This window comes from Cavia porcellus, unplaced genomic scaffold (genome assembly GCF_034190915.1).
Source record: "Cavia porcellus strain 051 isolate PalLab524CR breed Dunkin Hartley unplaced genomic scaffold, mCavPor4.1 scaffold_3, whole genome shotgun sequence".
Classification (NCBI taxonomy): Eukaryota; Metazoa; Chordata; class Mammalia; order Rodentia; family Caviidae; genus Cavia; species Cavia porcellus.
The window spans coordinates 105520723-105545873 of NW_026947486.1; the positions used below are offsets into that span (position 1 = coordinate 105520723).

At 38.5% G+C, this 25151-nt stretch overlaps 1 protein-coding gene across 1 annotated transcript in view; it reads left to right on the forward strand.

Annotated features, from left to right (window-relative positions):
* Window positions 1–24007, forward strand: part of F9 (coagulation factor IX) — a 36122-nt gene extending 12115 nt beyond the window's left edge. Inside the window, exons 4-8 of the mRNA XM_003464707.3 lie at window positions 598–711; window positions 8511–8639; window positions 11311–11546; window positions 21746–21860; window positions 22176–24007. Of these exons, the coding sequence (XP_003464755.1) occupies window positions 598–711; window positions 8511–8639; window positions 11311–11546; window positions 21746–21860; window positions 22176–22723 (1142 nt within the window). The 3' untranslated portion in view covers window positions 22724–24007. The remainder of the gene's footprint in view (window positions 1–597; window positions 712–8510; window positions 8640–11310; window positions 11547–21745; window positions 21861–22175) is intronic.
* The last annotated feature ends 1144 nt before the right edge of the window (window positions 24008–25151 follow it).

A 25151-nucleotide genomic window follows, 5' to 3' on the forward strand; every position in this document is an offset into this window, starting at 1 on the left:
TATCTCCAAGCAATAATGCACCCCTCTGGCATCTTTTCTATTGTCTTGAACCCTTAAAGCATATGACACTTAAACATTAAATGACAACACACGGAAGTAGACACATTCGCCCCATGCTCGGGCCAACAGTTTCTTGAGTGAAAGCATCATTTTCCTTCTAGCTCAGGTTGCTCTTCAACACCTGTTTTATGCATGTCTTGTATGACATTATAGGTAGTACTGAAGTGGTTTGATTTAAAATTAACTCTACTATCACTCTATAAAGAAGGACTGGAGATCTTCTTGACCCTGTGCTCAAACAGTGTATTTGTATTCGAAAATACTCTTACTCCTCTTCCCTTGGGTTGCAAAAACTATATACATGTCTTCCTGGGGACACTTTGCTAGGATATGGGTAGCCTGAAAATCTTGGCTGGGGTGACTTTTAGAAACTCATGCAGACAGGAGCATTACTTGCCTATAGGCAACTGGATTTCAGGTAAGTAGTTCTGTTCAGACCCTAAAATCAGATTCCCTTTTCCCATAACTCTGTGCTAGATAATACTGGACATTCTGAGTAACTGATCTGATAATTTACTTTCCTAACCTATCTCAAAGATGGAGATCAATGTGAGTCCAATCCATGTTTAAATGGTGGCATTTGTAAGGATAGCATTGATGCCTATGAATGTTGGTGTCAACTTGGATTTGAAGGGCGGAATTGTGAATTAGGTAAGTAACTATTTTTTTTACGATTTCTTATTTAGAGTTTTTAAAAATCACATGAAACTGGAAAATGCAACATTTATGTATCATAAGTACCTGTTGAAAACATACTTTCTAGGTTTATAAGTATCATTTCATTTATAGTCATAGTTTTCAGGATATGCAGTCAAGAAACTATATTACGAGAAATAATGGCATTTGGCAGTAATATTAAGTGATACTGTTCTTATCCTTGATTTTCTTATTAATCCTTATAGACTTAATAGCATTATCAGCCTTATTTTATGCATGTAAGAAAACTGCTGCTCTCAGAGCTCAAAATCAAGAGGCATAAATGGCTGAACCAGAATCTGAATTCTAGTTTGACCAAAACCCATGATTCTAACAACTAGGCTGAAAACTCTAAGAAAAATGAACCCATAAAGTTGTTTGAAATTGCGACTAAATTGCTATCAACCTAGGCAGTAGAAGTCAATTACATATAGAACTGGAGTATACCAGGCCAATTATCACATACAATAGGAACGCACATACAAACTATTTCATACGTTAAATGTATTGGCAAACATCAGAGTCGTTTTTGAATTCGATTATATTAGTTACAGCAAGAGAAGTAATACAAAAAGTCTAGGATTATTGTATATCTTTTGTTCTCATAGCTTAGGATACTTTTTTGAGGTTTTAATAAATGGTGTAATAAGCTGCCAAGCTCCTTTACCCACTCAATCATTACCTCCGGATGCAATACTAATGGTATTGTGACTGTGAAAAGCACACAGTGCTAAGAAGGGAGTCTCTGTTCTGAAACTCTAGAATAGAGATGCAATCCTAAGGAAAGAATTGAACACCCCAGGCTACATGACTCAGGATAAAGAGTAGAAAATTAGCAGGACACCGTTAAGGCATTACAGCCATCCCTCTGGCAGATGAAAAAGATACAAAATGAAATGAAATGTAGCGGCTGCAGCTGTCCTATTGAGAAAAGAAAAAAGTCACCTGTAATATTCAGAAATCCTTTCAGCACAAAAGGGAACTTCATTGATCATCTTTCTTTGAGATATGAATGACCTTAGAAGAAAATGAAAAGGGGACAGAGAAAAAAACCTTCCAAAAGGAAAAATAATAGTGAATGCAGCTGAATGACCTAGTATTCCTGGGCTGAGCTCCTGTTCCTTTAGATTTCCTAGTGTGGGGACAAACCAATGCTGGATTACCTTTTCTGTGGATGTGTTAATTGGTTCAACGTCTCTAAAGTGCTGTTTTCATTTGAAAGATTATAATTTCAAATTCAGATGTACCTAGATAAACTCGATCCTGCTATTATGGAAATCTACAGAAATCTTTGGTGTAGTTACTTACCAGTTTAAATAATATAGCTATTGGAGCTGGTGGGATGATTAGCTCAATTAGTCTCAGTTACAACTGAAGGGCATATTGTACTAAACTATCATTGAAAAAATAAATGTCTTTAGTTTAAAAATAAGCAAGGAAGACTGGCCTCAAGGAATGGAAATATAAACATAGAACTTCTATAATAGGGGTAACTATCTACCTAATGCTAAGACTACCCCTGGCCCCAACTGAATACTTTAGGGTTTCCACATTTCTTTTTGATCAGGCCCCTGCAGATATACTGCAGCTACTAACACCCTTGCCCTCTGGAGTATATTGATTTCACCCAAGCCATCTGATCAAGGTTTAGACAAATACTTTCAGCTCCATTAGTTCAGAAACAAAACAGAAATTCTCTGAAAATGCCCTTTATCTCAGACACTAAAGGAAAGCAAGAACAAAAGCATATGCAGGTTGTCATTTAAGCTTATTGCCTTAAACTGAACTAAGGGCTAAACTCAAAGCCACTAGACAGCACAGTTTATACAGTATCTTGGTCCCAAGCCTCTTGCTTTACCCTGTCATAGCAAATGATGAAGATTCCATTGTTAAGATCTCTTTGTTTACTTTTTCCCTTGATCATCAGGCTCTTCAGCAAGGGAGAGAGGTACAAACGGTCAGGATATGCTTTCTAGTTATAACAATAACAATTAATTGGCTACTGAGTGCTTTTAACTATAACAAACACCCCTTTAAGTCCCCAGGTGCAACTAAAGTCCAAACGGCTTTCAAATAGATCAAGGCCTGTAAGAATATTATTCTCTGCATTGCTTGTAAAGAATACAAGAAGTATTTCCCCACAGTGAAATATGATAGGAATTTAAAAATCACAAGATATAAATACTCATTTTTAAAAATTTTCAGCACATCACAGACACCACTGTCTTATTTAGCATGTCTCTGTGGAGGAAAAACGTTGAGTTTAGTTGAAAACCATCCCATTTGGTGGCAAATTTGTTAAACAGAACATTTTTTGTTCAAACTTCAGTAGGCACATTACTGGAAGTATCATGGAAGATGAACACAGTAAAATAAAGCAGAATATGATGATTTTTGTAAGTATGTATAAAGAGAATTAGAAATAGTGTCTGTACTAACATGAAGGGAGAAGAACAAATGCTTTTTTGTGGTCTTTAACATACATTCTAGCCACTGAGCCGGCCTCAGGATGAGGGGGAACCCATGTCCTATATAGTGTATGACATCTATATGCTCCGCAGTTGATAAATGAGTCCAGTTCTGACGTGTTCTTAGGTCCTGATCTAATGGCCTCGCCCCTGGAATTTCTTGAGCTATTATTCTACTTCTGGACTCTTGAGCCATTCACCTGAGGGTAAAATCCTGCTGATTAGGCAACAATGTTTCCACCAGATGCACAAATCAAGCCAGAGGTCAGCAGCAATGTGAAATGAGAGAAGTGAGCAAGAGGTCTGGTTGCTTAACTATGGACACAGAATGACAACTGGGAAACCACACCAACTTTCCTCATTCCTAATGTGCATGCGCCGAGCAAAACCAGGCTGCTCCCATCACCCTCCTCTTTCAACTTATCACAATCTCATATTGACTGAACACTTTCTGCAGGTGGTATTTGATTTGGCTGAACATTTTAGTATTGGTGTATAGCAATGATATGATAGGTAATAACATGAAAAGAGCCAAGGATGTTATCACCGTACACTATAAGAAAGCTTTTAACAAACAAGTAAAGAAAAAAGACCAAGTGAATTTTTTTTATCATACCTTTAGTGGTATTTTGCTAGCAAAGATTGAAGCTCAGGTTGGTTTCTTTTTTCTCCTGATAACAGTTACTCTGCATCTTCTTATTTCTGGAACTACCAGTAAGGATTATGGGATAATTATTAAATTAACTTATGGTATCACAGGCAAAGTAGAGCAACACAATTTAGATTTATCACTCAAAAATTCACAATATTCTCAAAAAACATAGTCACCCCATTAGCCTGAATTCCTCTATAGAAAGAGGCTGTTAATACAAACCTAGAGGACAAGACTAAGACACAAGAAAATGAAGCAGTGAGGGAAGGAAAATGAATAAGAGGATTAATTATCTAGCTAGTTGCCTGTAACTGCAACTGGTCACTTGATCTCCTGGTTCTGTCTTCAAGAAGCCAGATGGTCTGATCTCAGGATAGGAAGCCTAAGCAGAAAGGAGAAGTGAAAGAATTTGTCCATCATCATCTGCCTTTCATTGGTCAAAAGTTCATCTTATGGGGAATTAACTCCCCACGTTTGCCACTTGGCTATGCTTGGGTACCAGAGAGGCATACAGCATCTCATGCCTTAGCATCAACATGGAAGCCCAAAGCAAGAGGTGAAAGGTCCATGGTACCCATAGGAGCCAAGGAAATTCAGGGCTGTACTTTTGTAAGGCCAATTGAACTTAATGTTGAGCTGATTGCCACAGTACTAAAAAAAAAAAAAAAAAAAAAAGACACAGATAAACCCACAGAAATGAAGGTAGTATACCAGAGGTATCTAAGAGGGTCACTCATTTTTCAAACTTTCCATGCTATTAGTGCACTAACAACTGAGCATTTCTATTGACAGTTGCACTATATTCTACTGTGCAGGTAAGGAGAAGGTGTCTTACATATATTTTATTCCTGCGCTGCTCTAGAGACAGAAATAGGCCCAAGGGCCTCAGCTTCTTTCTCTAAACTCAGCAGGTCTCAGCTAGCAAGCCCTAAAGCTTGGTATTTTCTGTTATAGAGACTGCATAGGAGGAACACAGGGAAGCACAGTAATTAGAAAATATAAACTAACATGGCAAAAAATAAGGCAACTATGCAGCAAATCACAATTAATGTGAAGTGGGGTTAAACTAATGTATTAATGACAACTTACAGTTCGGAGTTAAAATGTAATTGCATACTGCTGACAAAGAGATACTTAAAATTACACCAGGAAGCTCAAATAAAAGGATAAAAAAAGAATTATCAGGTATATGCTGGCAAAAGAAACTGGGAAAGCAATCTGAATATCAGACAAAATAGACTCCAAGATGAAAAGTTTTACAAAAGACAAAGGAAGATATTTAATATTCTCAATGGAGTTTACATAGGAGAATAAAGAAAATGTGGGCCGGCAGGATGCTCAGTGCAGTCAATGCATAATGTGTTTAGCATTTAGCTACATGAAAGACCCTACTTCATCCTTTTCTGTTTGACTCCCATCTAGCTCAGTTGGCTTCAAGTAGCTTTCAGGTTCTATGGACTCCTCAACACTATAATTTCTAGGGCTCTCCAGATTCTCCTTCTGGAAGTAATCTGTTAAATTCGCTAGCTCTGAAAGTCAAACAACTTATAGAATAGCTAAGTAACAGAGGCTGCTGTATTTTGGTGCAAAAAGGCAACATTTACATGAAGTTATGGGGCTGTTGGTGTTTTTCTTATTCACTGAAGGAAGTAAGTAATTGTAACTCTCAGGAAAATGATTGTCTGTATAGAAAACCCAAAGAACTTAAACAATTACAATTAATACTTACAGAAAGGCTACTAGATGCAGAGTGAACATACAAATATCTATTATACATTTATATACCCACAAAAATTAAAGAAAATAAGTTTTAATTGAATAAAAAATCAGTGTTTAGTAATAAAAATAAGAAAGACATAGAAAAAGTCTACACAAAAAATTGCCAAACATTTTTTAAAAGGAAGAAATAAATAAATAAATGGATATTCTGTGTTCAAGGATTAACGGCTACAATATAGTGAATCAATTATTTCCTAATAAACCGGTGTGGTGGTGAACACCCATAATTCCAACATTCAAGGAGATGAGGCAGGAGACTGGCCGGGAGTTCAAGGCCAGACTGGGCTACATAGTGAATATGAGGCAGCTTAGACTACACAGTGAGACCCTGTATCAACAAAAATTATTATTTCCTAATAGATTCAGTGCAGTGTCAATAAAACTTCCTGTAGGCTTTTTCTTTGTTATATATGGGGAGTGGTATGGAGAATTCTAAAATGTTCATATATGAAAGTGCACAGGGCCAAAGATAACAGAGACAAACCTGAATAAAACTGGAGTGCTTTCACCATCAATTACCAAGATGTATAGAGATAATTAATTGAGGTAGTATGGTATTGACACAAGGGTAGACAAATAGATCAATGGAATACAATTAGAGAGTCCAGGAACAGGCATGCACTTGCAAAATGTCTTAGTTACTTCCCTCATTGTTGGGACAAACTACTGACACCCACAATTCAGGGAAGAGAAGGTTTATTTTGGCTCACAGTTTGTAAACATGTCAATTCATAGTCAGTGGGTGCCAGGGCAGAAATACATGGTGGGAGGGGCTGGGCCGAGGAAAGTTGCTTACTTCATGGCATCCAGGAAGCGGAGAGGTTAAGGGAGGAGCCAGGAAGAGAGATACACCCTTCCAGTCATGCCCACAAGGGCCTCACTCTTGCAACCAGACCCTACCTCTTAACAGCAAATCAGGTATACATACCACTCCCACAATCCAATCATCTTCCCAAGGCCCCACTTTTGAGCTCATGAGGCTTTGAGAGTACGTTCAAATATAAACTATAACACAGAGAAACTTGATTTATGACAAGAAAAGCCACTGCAATGAAGAACAGAACGGCTGGTGATTTCCATAAATAATGATTAAGTATGTATGCATGGAAAATATATCTGGACCCCCTACCTCACCACATTTAATGAAATCCAAGTGGAACAATGGATCTAAATATGAAATATAAAATAACAAAGTTATATATTTTTGACTTGGGATAACCAAAAACTCTTGTTTTTGCAATGCTAGGGATCAAACCCAGAGTTCCATATGTTAGGCAAGTGCTATGTCATAGAGCTACATCCCAAGCCCATTTTGTTTTATTTTGAAATATATCCCAATTCCCCAGTCTGGGTTAAAACTTGCAATCTTCTTGCCTCAGACTCCCAAAAGTTGGATTATAGGCATGTGTGAAATTACAGCTCCAAAAATCTCCTTAACAGAATACAAAAAGTTCTCACTGCAAAGAAAAAGATCAATAAATTGGACAATATTAAAATTTAGAATTGCTATTCAGCAAGACAATATTTAAGGAGAAAAAGGAAGTTGCAGAGTAGAGGAAGAGATCTGCAATAAATGTATCTAAGGATGACCTCTCATGCACTGATAATTGGAATTTAAATTTGTACTATCATTTCAGAAAATTGTTTGGTACTATCTAGTAGACTTAAACATAGGTTCCAACAGTTCAACTCATGTATAAAAATCCAGGAAAATGCATGCTTATGTTATTTATAGGTATGTACAAGGATATTTATTTACAGCATTGTATGTAAGAGCCCAAAACTGACAATAACCCAAATATCCATTAGTAGAACGGTTGAGTATAAGTTGTAGTATCAATTCAGTAGACTACTACACAGCAATGCAAATGAAGTACTGCTATATAAAACCAACATAGATGAATCTCACCAACAAAAGGTTAAATTAAAGACACAGAAGATTATCATGAGCTTCAATTCACATGAAGTTTTGAATCAGATAAACTATTCACACAATCAAAATGAGGTAATGGTAACCTGTGAGGAGAAAGCATACACAAGAGGTAGCAGTAGGAAAGCTCTTGGGTTTTTGATACTGTCCTGTGTGCCGATCTATGTAGTGTTAAAATAGGTGCATTTACATATGTTCTATGTTTAAGGACCAAGTTCCATTTCTGCAACTAAGTCATTAAATGAATTGGTCACTGAATGTATATAGTATGATCTATATTACAGTATAGTATGTATGTTACAATATTCAGAACAAAGAAATGCTCAAAACAAACTCCAACTCTGTGACTTTGTTTTTATTTGCATGACTTTTACATAAAATACTGCAATGTATAACAACAAAACTACAGTGTGGTACTGTACAGTACAACCAGCAAAAATACAGTATATACTATATCAGCAAGGTGTACTGTACAAAAGAAAGACATTGAGGATCTATAAACAACGTTTACAGAACTGTACAAAAAATGGGTCATAACTCCGAGCAGTGGGTTGTGTATCTTGGTCATAAATCCCATTATTAGACAGGCAAGTCGTTAAAAGAGGAATTCCTGTACTTTGTGAAAAAACATGCAAATTGGAAATCGGGTTATACTTCAATAAACTGATTTTAAATTGCAGCCCATGATTTGGTGAAAGCATAATGCCTAATCATTTAGTCCTATACCCAATCCATATATTCCTGTTACCACTTTTATGCTTTACTGAGAATTTTATTTGACCCTCCTTCCTACTCTTAAGGCTTCAAGTCTCATCATGAATGCTCCAGCTTATATTTGGCCCATACATGAGTCAGTAGTTCCATCTTATTGTTTTAGAAATGTGTGTTAAATTATGGTATGACTATCGAGTTTTCTTTCTTTCAGATGCAAGCTGCAACATTAAGAATGGCAGGTGCAAGCAGTTTTGTAAAACCGATGCTAAGAACAAAGTGATTTGTTCCTGTACGGAGGGCTACCAACTTGCAGAAGACCAAAAGTCTTGTGAACCAGCAGGTCAGAATCTAAACACATTTTTTTAAAAAATCTGTATTTGAACTTTTAGCACTTTAATACGTATTTTTAACTCCTGTTTGTATCTACTTCCTTGAAATGAAACAAAAGATCAGTAACCTGAATTAAACAAATCCATTCACAAATCACATCATCATTTTAAACATAAATTCTGTGATTATCTACAGCCTGAGTTCTTTTCTGCGCTCAAGCACTTTCACTGACTTGTGGATCACAGAGCAATCGATTTGTGTGATTTCTGTGTATAATATCAGTAATTCATCTAGTCAAATGAGTACAGTAGTAGAGTACTTAACATAAACGTGCACACATGATTGACTTAATGATAGGTCTCTAGTATAAAGATGGTGAATTTTAAGCATAAGTCTGTCAGGGCTTACCGGGTTTACTCTGAGAAAGTTATTTTCTGGCTTTGGGTCCCAAGCTGAGCTTTTATATTTGATATCACAATGGTTCCAGCAACTACTGTTCAAATTCTGCTAGACTGGTCAGCACAGCCTACAGAGCAGGGGACAATGCAATGTTTCCCAGTTATGATGACCATGTTACCATGTAGACAGGTGTATTCAGAACATCGCCACTCCACATTCATATTGCTCAGAAAATTGAAGTAGAAATTTGCTACTTTAAAAGTTTGTTTTCTTTGAAATAAAAATGAGGCTCTGCAGGATCAGTTATCTTCAATAAGTGAGGGACCATTTGAAGCAAGCTAACTATAATTTCTTTTGCATTTCTAAATCCTACTTTGTATTGATTTGGCACCATAAACCACGTATCACTCCTCTGTAACTGCATTCGATACCTATCTCTGCAATGCACTAGGCAGAGGCTATGAAAGGAAGGACATGAAACCCAGAGTATAAATGCTGTGCCTAAAACAAAGAGTCTTCTGTTTCAGGGCTGACCTACCTATCATTCTGCATACTTTTTCACATACATAAAGCTAGCATACATTGAGAGGAGTGTGTACATATGTGTGCATGCACACGTGCACGCACACATTTGTATGTATTTAACTTTTAAACGTGAACTTCCCGTGATGGTATAATAGCTAAGTCCAGCCAGGCCAGGTAGTACATGCATATAACTGAGCACCTGGGAGGCTAAAGCAGGAAGAGCACTGCAAGTTCAAGGCCAGAATGGGCTATAGAGTGAGTTCAAGGCCAGCTTGAATTAATAGCAAGACCCTGTCTCAAAAAACAATTCTAAGCCCTTACAAGCCTATCTATACGAGAGGAAAACAATGAAAATCACCTCCAACTATTAAGAGTTTTGTTTTATACAGTATACGCTTAGCTTTAGCAAAATAGGCCAGACCTACAATAAGCTTTGCTGTCTTTTCAAAGGTAATTATCCCTTTCCTTTAGTCACTATTGATCATGTATATATATATATATATGTGTGTGTGTGTGTGTGTGTGTGTGTGTGTGTATTTTGAACTAATTTCCTGTTTCCTCAATCACATGCAACCTTCATAATACTTTGCTGCAGCTGATTGCTAGAAAAATATCTATTATAAGAAACGTGGCTAGGAGGAAAGTGAAAAATGAAAATTTTAGGTGGGAGATGATTTTTTTGACTAGAAATTTTCATTCTGGGATTCTCCAATGTATCAGTAAAAAAAAATCATTCTAGAGAATAAATCACCCTAAGGAAAAAAGATGGTCAGGTCCCAGGTAAATATGGCTCTGATTATCATATTGGTAATATATTTGGTTAATATTTGACAGCCAAGTATTTGAATCACAGTGCAATTTCCTCACCAAACACCAAAAATTTACCTTGAAATCTAGTAAACAAAAGAAATCCTGTTAATGATAAACATCAGAAGTCCCAATTACCAATTCCTAATGCTAAAGTCACAAGGCACCAATCACTAGACTTCCATTCAGGGTCAGCACTTAGAAGGAAAATTTAGCAAATAAACTAAACAGAATGTCATTAGACTATAAAAGTCTTACCATTCCCTGTACCTTGAAACCATAATGTTAAGTGAAATAAGTTAGACAAACAAGCTTAAATAGCACATGGTTTCTCATATGTGAGTAACCCAAAGCATAAATAAATTAAAGAGCAAAATAAAAAGAGAGTACATAAGAAAGAGGTACACAGATATTTTACAAAATTGAAGGGTATAGAGAGATAGGGGAAGGGGAAAGGGACATAAAAATAATTAAGATGTTTATGCAAATATATCAACTGCCCACAAACAATATAATCATTACATACTAATATATACTAACAAAAAAATTTAAATCTTACCAAATTTGATCCAGGACACCTGTATTTTCACAAAGATAGTGGATTCCTTAGCCAAATTCCCATGAAGCCTAAAAACTTTCCATAAATAAAATGCAATCGGAGCTGGGGATTTAGCTCAGTGGCATAAGCGCCTGCCTTGCAAGCAGGCAGTCGTGAGTTCAATCCCTGGTACCGATAAAAACGAAAGACAAAAAATAAATAAATAAATAAATAAATAAAATGCAATCAACCTTTTCTGTTAATATTGTAGTCACTGATTAGATATTTAAATATTGATGGACTATTTCTCATAAATGACAGGGATGGGCCTCTTTCCCAATTTTGATACACATGCTCTATTTGCCAGTAAAAAAAAATGTTGGAATGCTAATTGTTGTGTCTATTTTTCTAGTGCCATTTCCATGTGGAAGAGTTTCTATTCCATCCGTGTCTAAGGAGCACAACCGTGCTAATGCTATTTTTTCTCGTATGGGCTATGTAAATTTTACTGATGATGAAACCATTTGGGATGATAATGATGATGATGAAACCATTTGGGATAACAGCACTGAAAGCACCAAGCCATCTGATGAGTTTTTTCGGGTTGTTGGTGGAGAAGATGCCAAACCAGGTCAATTCCCTTGGCAGGTACTCTATACTAATAGCATGTCCAAACTGGAGCTCAGCTAGCAAAAGACAGACCAGCTACACGGCAAACTGAAACTAGGACAATGAGGGAAGTATTTAGGGATGTTTCAGCACTAATCAACATGGGGAAGTGCTGTAAGCCAGCAGCTGGTGAAAGATAGGTCCAGGGAGACCTACCCTACAAGATCAGGAAGAAGCTGGTCTCAAGGTAAGAGTAGCAAGATTCCAAACAAGCAATTGGTCAGCAGTAGGAAGGTCCAAAGTCCTGGAGTTCAAGGTAGTAATCCCAACTGAGGCCCTGGGAAAGCTGCTGAAAGTCAGAAGGTCTCTAGGCCCAGAGAAACTGAACTCTCTTGAAGGGAGTAAAGAATGCACATAGGAAAGATTAAAGCAAGAACAGGTTCCTGGAACTAAAGGTTGAGATAAATGCCTGCACCGCTGCTGTGGTTCTCAAACTATGGCAGCATCAAAATCACCTGAGAATACTTTAGGACTCTGAACTCATGACTGCTAGGGGGTGGAGCCCGGCAGTCTGTGCAAACAAGCCCTGCAAATTATTCTGATGCACAGCACAATTTGAAAACTTGCCTTAAGGGAAAAATTGAATACAGAAGCCAGATTCAAAACACCAAAGGATGAACACACCCTACCTAGTCTTCCAAGTGTATTCTGTAAACAACCAACATAGACAATGTTACCTATGCACGACTTTATGTAACACCGGGATCTAGACTTGTAGCAAAACCTGGGGTGTAAATGATCCCACAGCTAAAGCCTGAGTGAGTCCATCTGTGAAAAGAAAAAGGCACTCTTATCCTATCTCAAGGCAAGGAGCCAGGCTGGTCCTTATAAGTTGTGTTGTTTCATAAGGTAAACACTAGCCACATGTGACTACTTAAACTTCAATTAGCTACAACTGAATGAAATTCAAAGTCAATTCCTCAATCACTCTTGCTAGATTTTCAGTGCATAATAGCTTCATGTGGCTAGGGGATACTGTATTGGACAGAGCAAACAGAAATACAACATTTCCATCACTGCAGAAGTTTCTATTGGACAGTGCATTTAACAGTCTGATCTAAACTCTATAGTGGCATGATTATAATTTTGGTAGTGATTTCAAGGATACTTTACTCCTAAATATTTTCCCTACTGAGGTTTTAGCGTCTGCCATCAGAGACTGATACCTTTAAAAAGTGTTCAGTGACAAGTAAAGCCAAGATCAAATCAATGTCTCCAGGTTTAATGCTACTGGAATTTTCTGAGACTAGCTAGCAGGAATCTGTCCAGGGTTTTTGCAGAATGCTTGCCACAGTTTCCAACATGATGGATGTAAGGTATTGAGCATATACCTGAGATAAGAGAGACATTTGTAGAGAAGGGTACAGAAGGATAGAGGGACGGAATATCTCAATCAAGACATATTTTCCTTCCTTTTATCTTTGCTTTTTAGGTATATATATATATATATATATATATATGTATATAATTAGTGTGTAGTACTCTAAAATATCGAGTTTCATTGTGGTATTTTCATACATGCATATGTCATATTTTTTTATATGTCATATTTTGATCCTATCCATCTCTGTTATTATGCTCTCTGGCATCTTTGGTCTCCCTCCACCAGTTTCCCTTCCTCTTGTCTAATAGTCTTCCTTCTACTGGATTTGATCATATATCCCTGGAAATACACAATGTGTTGCTTTGCATACCTTATGTATCTACTTAAGGGCACTCTGCAAGAGCTGCTTCCCTCACCCGCTATGACCCCTTGCTTCAGTAGTCCACATCTTTACTCTGGTTCATAAAGCTTTCATAAGACTGACCTCTATGTGACCTTTCCTGAAACGATCTCTCTTGGATACAAACACTCTGGAAATGCTATTTAACAGCCAGATATGTAATTCTTCTTAATTAGTCCATACTTACAGTATGGAATGTTCACACTTCTTGGAGAGTTGGTATATGCACATAACACATCATAATACTTTTTTCATCCCCCTCTTCTTCTCCATTCCTTCTTGCCCTCTTTCATCTCTTGATTCCCTTCCCAACTGAGAAAAGTTTATCTTCCTACTTTCTATCATCTAGATTTTACTTTGGTCTTTGTTTATAATTTGATTTTCTCATATAAGAGAAACCATGTAATACTTAAGCTTGTGTAGCTGATTTATTTCACTTAACATTATGGTCTTGAATTGCATCCATTTTCCTATTGTCTTTATTATTTTGCTATTTGTATTGGTATGTAACTTCCAGGATAAAGTAGTTATAACAAGAGATACTACTTTATGACAGATATTCTCCTTGAGATTGTGGGACATCAAGCAGTATTTCTAGTGAATAATCCGGGAATCCAGAAGTGTGTTATTAGCTAAAACTATCACTTCCCATAAAAAAAAAAAAAAAAAAAACTGCACAGTTAAGTAAAAACCCCACGATGTTTGCATTGTAGACTTGATATTGATCACTTGTCATTCCAGAAATGAAGTGGCAAATATTTAAATAAGAACTAGAATGGGGGAGGGAGGGATAAAGTTCTCAATTTAGTCACATAGTCCCTGAATCCCACCCATACCCTTTAAACCAGATGCTTGGTGATGTTTTAACAATGCAGGTCTTTCCTAAAATAAATTTTAGTAATGATGGCAGGCATTTTCTTTTGTTTTCAAGCAGAAGAGACTCTTAAATGGTTGTTGCAGGTCTGAGGAAGAGGATATAAACAATACTCATATCAAATCATTCCTTGTATTTCTGAGCCTGTTGGCTTTTTCCTGTCAAGTCTAACTAAGATCATTTGGGGTTTTCAAGATCAATCACAAGCATGTGCATACGTGTATGTGCATGCACATATGTTAACTCCCTATTTTATCCATAAGAACCAAAATGAGTGGCACACAGGCACAGAGCACTTGATTTCTTCTTTCCAAATGTGAGATATTGAGATACTGTCTAGGGTAATTGAGAAACAGCCTGTTATAATTTTTCACTGCTGTCTTCATCACAAAAGAATGGTCTCTCCATACCTACCTCTATGCAGGTCTTCAGCAAAGGTTACTAATTTCCAAAAATAGAGGATAAAGTGTACAAAGGTCAATTTCAGCTGGGCATGATGCACACACCAGTAATACCAGCTTCTTGGAGACTGAGGTAGGAGGATTTCAAGTTCAAGGCCAGCCTGAGCAACTTAGAGAGATCCTGTCTCAAAGTAAGAAGGGCTAGGTTTGTAGCTCAATAAAATTCTTAGCATGTATGAGGCCCTGGATTCAAACCCCAGCACTACAAAAAGGGTTTTTTAAAAATATTTTTAAATGGTTGCTTTTAAACAATGATGAATCAGGAAATGAAATAAACCAGAAACTCTCCTTATTGGTAGAAAAGACAGCTCTGATATATCACAGTTGATCACTAGGGTACAAAAGAGATTTTAGTCAAGAATGCAGCCAACCCTGCTGGGGCCAAGACATCAAAAGACAGTAAACAACAGCTGGTATTCCAGTGGCTACCATATTATGTATATCTCTGGCTTTGCAGTGTGAAGTACTATTTAGAACTGTCACCTAGAAAAAAGTGTTTCTAAATGCTGATGCTTCATAAAATCCTTTCTATTCAAATTGTTTCTTTTTAACTTTCTAAATGGTGATGAGTGAGAAAAATGATCACTCGGGGGAAGAAATCTGACAAAGAGCCGGGAGTTTACTTTCATCCAATGAACAGTTTGAATGAACTGGAAATGTTTAGGTTAGCTGTCTACAAAAGTGAATTGGCATAGGCAAAGATAACTGTTCCGTGGACTTCCAGGCGAAACCGGTAGACAGGCAGGCTGATTCTGGTCTTAATTAAGAAACCCCTTTGTAATCACTGGATGCCAGGCTCAGCAGCTTTGGAGGATTGGCTGAAGACATAGATGATCAAAATATTGAGTGGATGTCTAGGTTTTAAAAACGCACTGTATAAAAAACACATTGCTATTAATCCTCCTCAATCCACTCCCTCTTGCTTTGAATGCACTTAACCCGTCATTCTTGCCACTTTCTGAAGCAGCTCGGGAAGATCCCTTTTGTGAGTGTCTTACTTTCATAGTCCTGGATGACTCAATGATCTGAATTGATTCAAAAGGTTGATCTTTCATGGTCATTTTGACTTTGGGGAAGAGCCAGAAGGCACATGGTGCCAGATCCAATGACTAAGGTGGATAAGGACACACTGATGTTTTTCCAAGCTTGCTTTTCCTTTGGATAGCACTCAGCAGCAGCATTCACTGGATGTTTTTTTAAAAATCACCCTTCATAAAGACGCAAAAGAGGAGCTTTAGAATTTCTGCAAAAAGTGGCAAATCGCATCCTTTTGTCTTTGAGTGCCTCAGGGTCTCTGTTTTAATGGCAGAGAAGTATTCCTTTATGTGTCAAGACCACATTTTCTTTGTCCATTCTTCTGTTGATGGACATATACACTGTTTCCAAGACCTAGCTATTATAAATGGTTCTTCTATAAACATGGGTATGCATGTATCACAGTAATATGATGACTTTAACTCTTTTGAAGATATCCAGAAGGGGCATTCATAGGCAACTCAAAATATGTACATATGGCAAAATAGAAGACAGATAAATAGGAAGTAGGCATATGTTTAAATAATTTCCCAAATTATCTATTCCATTTTTTAAATTTATATAGGCTAATTTATTTCCTATATACTACCAGTTTGTTCATTGAAAAGAAATTTTTGTTCTTTTGTTTGTTTCTTCTAAGAGAGTCTCTCTTTTATCTATGACTCATACTCTGAGTAACATTTTGGCTGTTCTTTCATGATCATAATATATAGTACATTAACTATTGTTGTTTTCTAATTATTTAGTTATGAGATTTTGTTTCCTTTTTCATTGAAGTAAGAGTATTTTATATATTAATATCTATTTGTATTACACTGAAATAAAAAAGAAAATGGAAAGTATGATTGGGTGGGTGTTCAAAGTAAGGGGAGTATTTCAAGGGAGATTGATGGTGATGTGTCTTTCACTGTAATAAGTTGTTTTATTTAAACATTCACCCTTTGTTTTGATGTGGTGTTGATGACTGGAAGAGTTGTGCTGTCACTGGGGGCAACGGTGGCTGGAGAGTCATATCTGGGAATGGAAAGGCCATTCCTTCACCTGATGAGAGATTAGAGCAGGTTAGGAGACCCAGGATCCTGTCTGGCTTTGAGACTTTCATGTAGCCCTGGGCAGTAGGGCTCATTTCTTACCTTATTCTGGGTTCCACCCTATCTTGCCTGGCAGGAACAAGGGCCAGTGTAGCTGTGCCATGCTTGTGAGTCCCAGTGGACTCTTAAAGCCAAAACCCAAAGGTGCAGGCAGGCAAAGTTAGATCTCAGCTCACTGAGACTCCAGTGAGCTGGCTGGGGTGGAGGGGTGGGGATTGTGGTCAGTCAGAGGAGATATTTCCTTCAGTTTCCCTCCAGAACCCCAGCTGCAGACACAGAGAGGTTGAGCACCTGGGAAAGGAAGGTAGAGAATCTGCAGAAGAGACAGAAAGCTAGAGGGTTACTTTATCTAGTAGAGCGCAGAACTCAAGACTTGACTTTCATACTGCTACATAAGGAAGAAACAAAAGCATTTGAATACTAGAGATCAATTATATTAGAATATAGCTTTAATTTGGTTTTGTTACCATGCCCGTGACCATGCCAACTGACAGTTCTGAGCATGTACAAACTGGCCTTAATGTAAATTCTCCCACATTTCCTGCTTTGGTTGGGATCTATCTGGTTAGCCCTGTGTGTGAAGTGCTTGCTTCAGTTTGCTATTTTACCATGGGTCTTACTTCTGTGTGAGACATATTTATTCCACATTTAATAATCTGAAGATCATACCAGATTGCAAAAATGGAGTACAATGGAAATCAAGTGATTCCTCTTTCCTTTTCTTAGAGTAAGTTGTACCAAGTGATTTACAATATTTAACCATTTCAACCAGCAGAAAATGTCTAGAGAAAATTTCCATTCTTTATTCTCTTCTTAGCCCAAATCTTGAACTTTCCCCAATGTCTGAAGCCCTCTGGTTTGGCCTGGAGCTATCCTTTAGGTGAGCTGAGCTCTTGCCTTGTACTTTTAGCTACACAGATCTAATTTTTCCCGTTTGATTAGGACATGACTCAGTGGCAGACAGCAGGAAAATTTACCAAAAAAGCAGAGCTTTCTTTTCTGAGGGATGTGGGGGATGTCACATGGAGATCTTATATCATAGAAATAACTCCACTTGGAAAAAGGTAACCTTCTGTTATTCGTGGCTCACATGATAACATTCCAATTAGGAGAAGTAATAACATGTGTAAACTCTCGCCTGGCCTCACAAAACTAGTTCAGATCAGTTAGACTATTGTCCTCTAAGATCACTTGAAGAAATCTAATTCAATGACTAGTTAGCCATTAAAAACCAGTGAGGTTCCCTTTATGACTCTGCAAATAACCTAGGGTCATAGGCTGGGCAAAGCACACCTGTGGACATAGAAATCTGTACATCATATAGAAATTGTCTTACTTTATGTATAAGAGAGGAAAAGCATTATTGGAAAGCTGAGGTGGGTAGGGAGGGAGAAAGTAGTCTTGCTGAAATCACAGGGAAACGGTAGGGTACAGTCAGAGGTTGGAGAGAGAACAAGGAAACATCTGGTGTTCTGGGCTGGCACTGTCTTAGAGATCATAAATTCTGGTGTGTATTTTATAGATGAATATTTGTTTGATGTGTGCTCCTAGTAGGCTGTGGCTCCTATGAAGATGTTTGACAGGTCACAACTCAGATGCCTTGCTCAAAATATATGCTTTCTCATTTTCCTCATCATTCTCTGAGGTCATGTCTTACAAGAACTTGTCCTTGGCCAAGCAGATAGTGCATCCTCCAAATAGCTAATATTTAGATAGCTGTGAGCCTGAAATGGCCAAGCAAACATTCCAAGACCATGCCATTTGTAATATCTTTAAACACAAATATATTTAAGGCCTAAGAAAAGGCCTTGCCAAGAAAGGCAAAGATGTTTTCTAAAATTTCCAACACCAATCAGTAATTGGCAAAAAATGTTCTGCAGCCTTAAAAGAACACCACCGTATTTCTTGGCCATCCACTGGAAAGCAATAGACGCTTCAGGCAGCAAGTCTTTGGCAGGAGTCAGACAAACTACATCATGGTCTCTGTGCCCATGTGGATATCATTCAGTCTGGCCTAATTAGCCCAGTAAACTAGGAGACATTCAGTCCCCCCTGCAAAATAAAACACACAGCGGCTAATGGAAAAGCAACATATTGTGGTACACAGATTCTTAATGCCACTTGCTTAAGACAGATGCATTTAGTTGTAATCACCAGGATCAGTATAGAATCATGTTGCTCATATTTGCTTGGTGATAAACTTTACTCAGTGGTCAGGGTTAGCTACATTGCCTTGTGACAATGGCTGTGGCTGTGTACTGAGCAGGAACCCATATTTAGGGTTCAATGCTTTGCATTTGTGTTCTGTAAGTGAAATCTGGTGAGACCATAGAGCACATGCTGGGGTCTTGAAACCCTGCATTGTCTCCTTCCCACTTCTTTCCACCTCCCAGGGCTGGTTTTGTGACCTCCCACCTCCAGCCCCACACCCTGTTCCTTAGCCACCCTTGCTTCTCCTTCTCCACACCTGCCCCAAAACCGTCGCCAACTCCCAGCCCGTGGTACCCAGGCATGCCTTGTCCTTAATTTTACCCACCTATTTTGCCACCCTCCTTCCCTGGAGAGGGCCAGGACCTAGGTATAGGAAAGAATGAGGCCAGGTGTACATGCTCTGTGCTACTTGGAAAGAGGCATGGTCACATGTCCAGGAATGCATTACAACACATTTGAAGGGCGAATGGCCTGGGGCAAGCCACTTGCTAGCCTCCCTTCCAGGTACTGAGCACATCCTGACATGGACATGGCAATCTTTTGGGAATCAGGTCTCTGCCTTGATTTTTTCAGCAAGCCAGTGGCAAGGGAAGATAAATTTGTCCTTCCCTGCTGGGGCCCAGCCATGTCTGGATAGCACCAGGGGTCATAATAGTGTGGGTGTTAGACTGTAAGGTACAGCCCCTGGGTCCCTGCAAGGCTCTGCACTCTCCAAGAAAATGCCCGTATGCCAAGGGATCATAACACTAAACAGTAGGAGAGACCACAGAAGAAAGGGGAGAGTTTTGTGTTTTTAACTTTGATGGCATATTTTCCCAAATGTGGAACAAAAGGCCTCAGGTTCATTCTCACTGACCCTCACAAAGTAATATAGCCAGTATGCAGTGAGCACTTTCAAGCATAAAGGTTACCAAGCCTTGAGAATTCAGATTTGGTAGGTATATAACACTTTTCAAATTTAATTATGCATATGAATATTCTGGAGAGCTTCATTTTCCACAGTGCCTGCCACTACATTTTCTGATTGAGTCTGAATAAGCCCCCAAATCTGCATTTTCCAAACACCCCATATAATCATACTGCATTTGGTCTATACACTACACTTGGAGTGATATTGGATACCCAAAGACACAAATATTGGAGTCAGGCAGACTTGGTTTTGTAACGTGTCTTCACTGCTATATTAAGATGTGATCACTAAACTTTACCGGTAGATTGATCATGTGTGAATAGATATATTAATATCACTCCACAAAGATATGTTTTCAGTATTAAAAGTATATAGGATGCTATAGTGGTTACCCAATGTGAACAATCAATAAATGTGAAAAAGAAATAGGAAGATTGTTAAATCTGAGTGGTAGTCACACTGGTGTTTACTGTATATTATGTAGATTTTTTCCATGTTATTACAACTTTTCAAAATAAAAAGTGACAGCTAGGCAGAGGGGGAGAGCCAGAATTTGGAAAAAGAAGTCAGAGCCCCATAATGAGTTGCCCATTTAGGTCTCCAAGGAAAACACTAGTGCTTCAGGGTCTACCATAAGCAAGTGTTCAGTAAGTTGAATAAAGGACCAGAAGAATCTTCAGAAGGACGTGCTCCAAGGAACCTCTCTGACCCACATGTGGGAGGACTCACCACGCCCTTTCCTTTTTTATGAATGTCTTTATGCCTACTGCTACGTGATCACTGGTTAAAAAAAAAAAAGCATCGGTTTAGGGAAAGCTAGCGGGCTCCAGAAAGGGGTTACTGAATGGTGAGTGTGCCCTCTAGTGTTCACACTTCTCAGCTTTCTTTCTGAAAATGTGGATCAAGGAAGGCCATTGCTTATACTGGAACGGAAATTCTCCAAGTAGACCTTGAGGCAGTGAAAATATTCATTGCATTGAATATACAAATTAAAGAACAAATTGATCTCTTATCCAACAATGGCCAGACTGAACACAGCACTCGAACACCTTTGTCCACTTGGCCCAAAAATTAAGCACAGCTAAGAAGGGCTTTTAGTACAAAGGCAGCTTCCATGCGCAGCCAGGAAGGGTTGGAATGTGGTTAAGGGAGAGTGCAAGGCCTGTACAACTCCTCACTCTCTGGGCAGCTATAGCCCTTGTGGAGGCCTTAGGTCTTATTTCATAATATTCCAGTTTGGAAGGCACTGAAAAGAGCCGCTCTTTTTCTTTTCTTTTCCTTCTTTTTCTTTTCTTTTCTTTTCTTTCTTTCTTTCTTTTTTTTTTTTTTTTGGTACGGTACCTTGGATTGAACTCATGACTGCGCTTGCAATGCAGGCGCTTAGGCCGCTGAGCTAAATCCCCAGCCCAAGAGTTGCTCTTTTTCTAATGAACTCCAGCAAAGAGATTTCCTCATGTAAGGACAAAAAAAACACATAACAATAACTATTCATTTCAAGAGGTTGAGTCAGAATGTTCCTAACATACCTGTCTGATCCAGATGAAGCAATTTGTGCCGTCAGAGAATCTGCCTCATCTGGGAAAGGAGTGGTAGGGCCCCAAATCACCAAAAGAAGTCATTTCCTGGATCTGTCTCTCCTAGGACCCCTCCATCTCTCATTGCTCATTCTCTCCAGGATGGTTCCAGAAATGGCTTTCTGGTTTTGTGCTCTAGAAACACCAATTCATCTGCAAAACTGACACTTTCCAGAAATATTCCATTTGTGCCAACACCTAGAAGCTAACTCTTTGCCCACTTCTGTAAACAACACATGTATTTATTCATTCTGGATCAAATATATGATGCAGTAAGAGGCTTAATTTTATTCCACAGGTCCTTTTGAATGGTGAAACTGAAGCATTCTGTGGAGGTTCCATCGTGAATGAAAAATGGATCGTAACAGCTGCCCACTGTATTCTCCCTGGTATTAAAATTGAGGTTGTTGCAGGTAATTAAACAAAAAGGATAATAATCCGCACCATTGCTAGGTGTCCTGCATGACTGATGCATCATGCTTTATTAAGGTCCAATTGCTGCTCATTCAGTTAGTGGTACAGGGCCTAACTTTAAAACCTAACTTTCTCCATCCTCCAAGCCCCATGATCTTGTATGAACCCCTAAGCATTTATCTCAGTGAGTTACTTATTTATTGATGTACTAATTTCCCTACCAATCTCATAAGACTTGTATCTTTGAGACTAGATAGCCAGGAGCCATCTGTGTATGTGAAAAACTGAGACTGAAACGACTTTATTTGCAACAGGTAAACATAATATTGAAAAGAAGGAAGATACAGAGCAAAGGCGAAATGTGACACAGATTATTCTGCACCATAGTTACAATGCAAGCTTTAATAAATACAGCCACGACATTGCCCTTCTGGAGCTGGACAAACCCTTATCACTGAACAGCTACGTAACACCTATTTGCATTGCCAACAGGGAATACACAAACATCTTCCTCAAATTTGGAGCTGGCTATGTGAGTGGCTGGGGAAAACTATTCAGTCAAGGGAGAACCGCTTCAATTCTTCAGTACCTTAGAGTTCCACTTGTGGACCGAGCCACGTGTCTTCGGTCCACGAAATTCACCATCTATAATAACATGTTCTGTGCTGGATTCCATGAGGGAGGCAGAGATTCGTGTCAAGGAGACAGTGGGGGTCCCCATGTGACTGAAGTGGAAGGGACCAATTTTCTAACTGGAATTATTAGCTGGGGTGAAGAATGCGCAATGAAAGGCAAATATGGAATATATACCAAAGTATCTCGGTATGTCAACTGGATTAAGCAAAAAACAAAGCTTACTTAAATGGAAAATCCATTTCAAATGTTGATTCACTGGGATTGAAAATTAATTGGGTACTTCACTCATTAATCACTTCTCTATCTCTTGTTAGGTTAGAATGTATGCATTGTATAAATATTGATTTTTCTCTTTACAAAAGAGAATTCCATCTAGAATTTATATTTCACTAAAGTAAGTTGATCAGAAAATGTAATCACTACAGGAATGTAATGTGTTAAAAAATCATGACCATTTCTGTGGGCCCCACCCTTGACAAAGTTGGGAAGTTCAATTCTCCACCCAGGTAGCACTGGAAAGGCTAAGTTCAGCAGTAGCACCATTCCTTTTTCTCTACTCTTATTCCCTAACCCTTTATTTTTTTCCAGCTACTGATCCCCAAGTCAGTTTTTCCCTTTCTCTTCCCTCTCTCCCTCTCTCGCTCCAGTCATTAAAGGAGAGCAGGGGTACATTCTCCTGCTTCATTGCTGTACACAGCTGCACACGCCCACCAGACTCAGGCTGAATTTCACTTCGGTTTCAGACTTACTGTTTAGAATACAGAGGATGAAATAAGGTGGTTGAACAATATGAGGAGGGGCAAGTCCCTTTCATATATATATATATATATATATATATATATATATATATATATATGAATTAGTCATTTAGAATCATTCCCAAAAGGCTTGAATTTCATTTATTACAATGGTCTGACAAGGGACAACTCCATGAAGGCAAAATTGGCAAAGCTAACATCAAACAGTATGCATTGCCCACTGTCCAAAGAAACAATGCTCACAGAAAGGACAGTTTGCAACCTGGAACTAGCGCAATCTTTAAGGAAAAATGTAACAGTGTGTCTCTAGGATGATGCTACTCAAGCAAGAAGCTGCCGAGACCAGAGACCAGGAGCATCGCATCACTTGGGCTGGCATACCCCTACTGAGGAGGACGGTGCAATCAGTCAGCAACCTTCCCCATGCTGATCTCAAACTCACCAAGGAACGTCTTGATTTCATAATCATGGAATTTTCTAGAAAATTGCTGACCAACCAAGGTGCCTTTCCATTTGTACACGTAAAAACTGGTGTTCTAGCTTGTACCTGGGCTTTTTGTGAATTTAGTTGATGCCAGTCAGTCACTTTGTATTAGATGGTGCTTCAATCTGCTGAAAAACTATGTTTTGAACCACTTTGTGCCCCCACCCACCTCCAGGTAGACCTTAGTCATTGATTAAAATTCTTGTAGTTAACACTTCTTTGCTTTAGTCTTGCAAACCTAAGTATCAATAAACATGTTTTAAATTTCCCCAAGTGTCTCTTGCTAAATAATTCACAAAATATTCTATATACTACATCCAGTAAAAACATTCAGAAGAATGTGTCCAAGTGTGATAAAACCCAGAGATTTGGAGACCTTTTGTCACTTAGCTTTCACGTGAGGCAGATCTACTGTGGCTCAAGAGGATAGTGGTGGTCCACCTGGGACAGAACTAGGTCTAACTAGTTGTATCAGTAAAGTCACTGACAATCACTTCAATAAGTCGCTCACTTCCTCTTCTGGGGTTTGATTTCTCCATGTATGTGATGAAAGACTTCGTGTGTTCTCCAAAGGGCACTGTGACCTTCAGAACCTGAGTTCATGTTTTGTCATTGCTTTATTCACCAAATATTCAAGGAGTGGTTACTGTATGCCAAACACCTGTAATGCTGATCAAATTTTAGCTAACATGTATATGAAGTATTTAGGAAGTTAGACAAAATAATGTATGCCAGTTGCTTCACCAATGGCTGCTACACTGTAGTAGTTGCTCATAATGTTAGGTGAATTTGAATACGTGTTTATAACAATATCCCCAAATGTTTTTGTTGTTTTGTTTTATTTTTGTTGCTGTTGTTGTTGTTGAGATAAAAACCACGAACTTGCCCAGGCCAGACTCGAACTTGTGATCCTCCAGCCTCGGTCACCAGAGTGCTGTTATTACAGGCAGGCACCACCACACCCAGCAACTACTCTTGAGTATCATGTATGGTAACCATACTTAAATAATAAAACAATGCCTGAGATTTAGGCTTCAAGAAAAAAATGAAAGAATTCAGTTCTGCCATTTGTTGGTTAAAAGGGAGACATTAAACTTGTCAACCTTATGTTTAAGGAGGATGCTATTCATGTACAAAACATTTTATTTCAACTTTGAATGACTAAAGGTCTATAGCCCCAGTGCTCTGTAACTGAGAAAAAGGAGCCATTCTGGCCTGGTTGCCATGGAGACCACCGTTACAAAGGCAATGGAGGGAAATGGACTCACATCTCTTGTGATTGGCCTTCCTCGTGGCAGAGCACAGGCCTCCTGGGCTCATTAATCTCTGAGCCACAGTTATCCTTCTCCCATGAGCTCAAAAATGACTGAGTTTATCATGGCCCACCTGTGGCATGTTGCTACCACTAAATA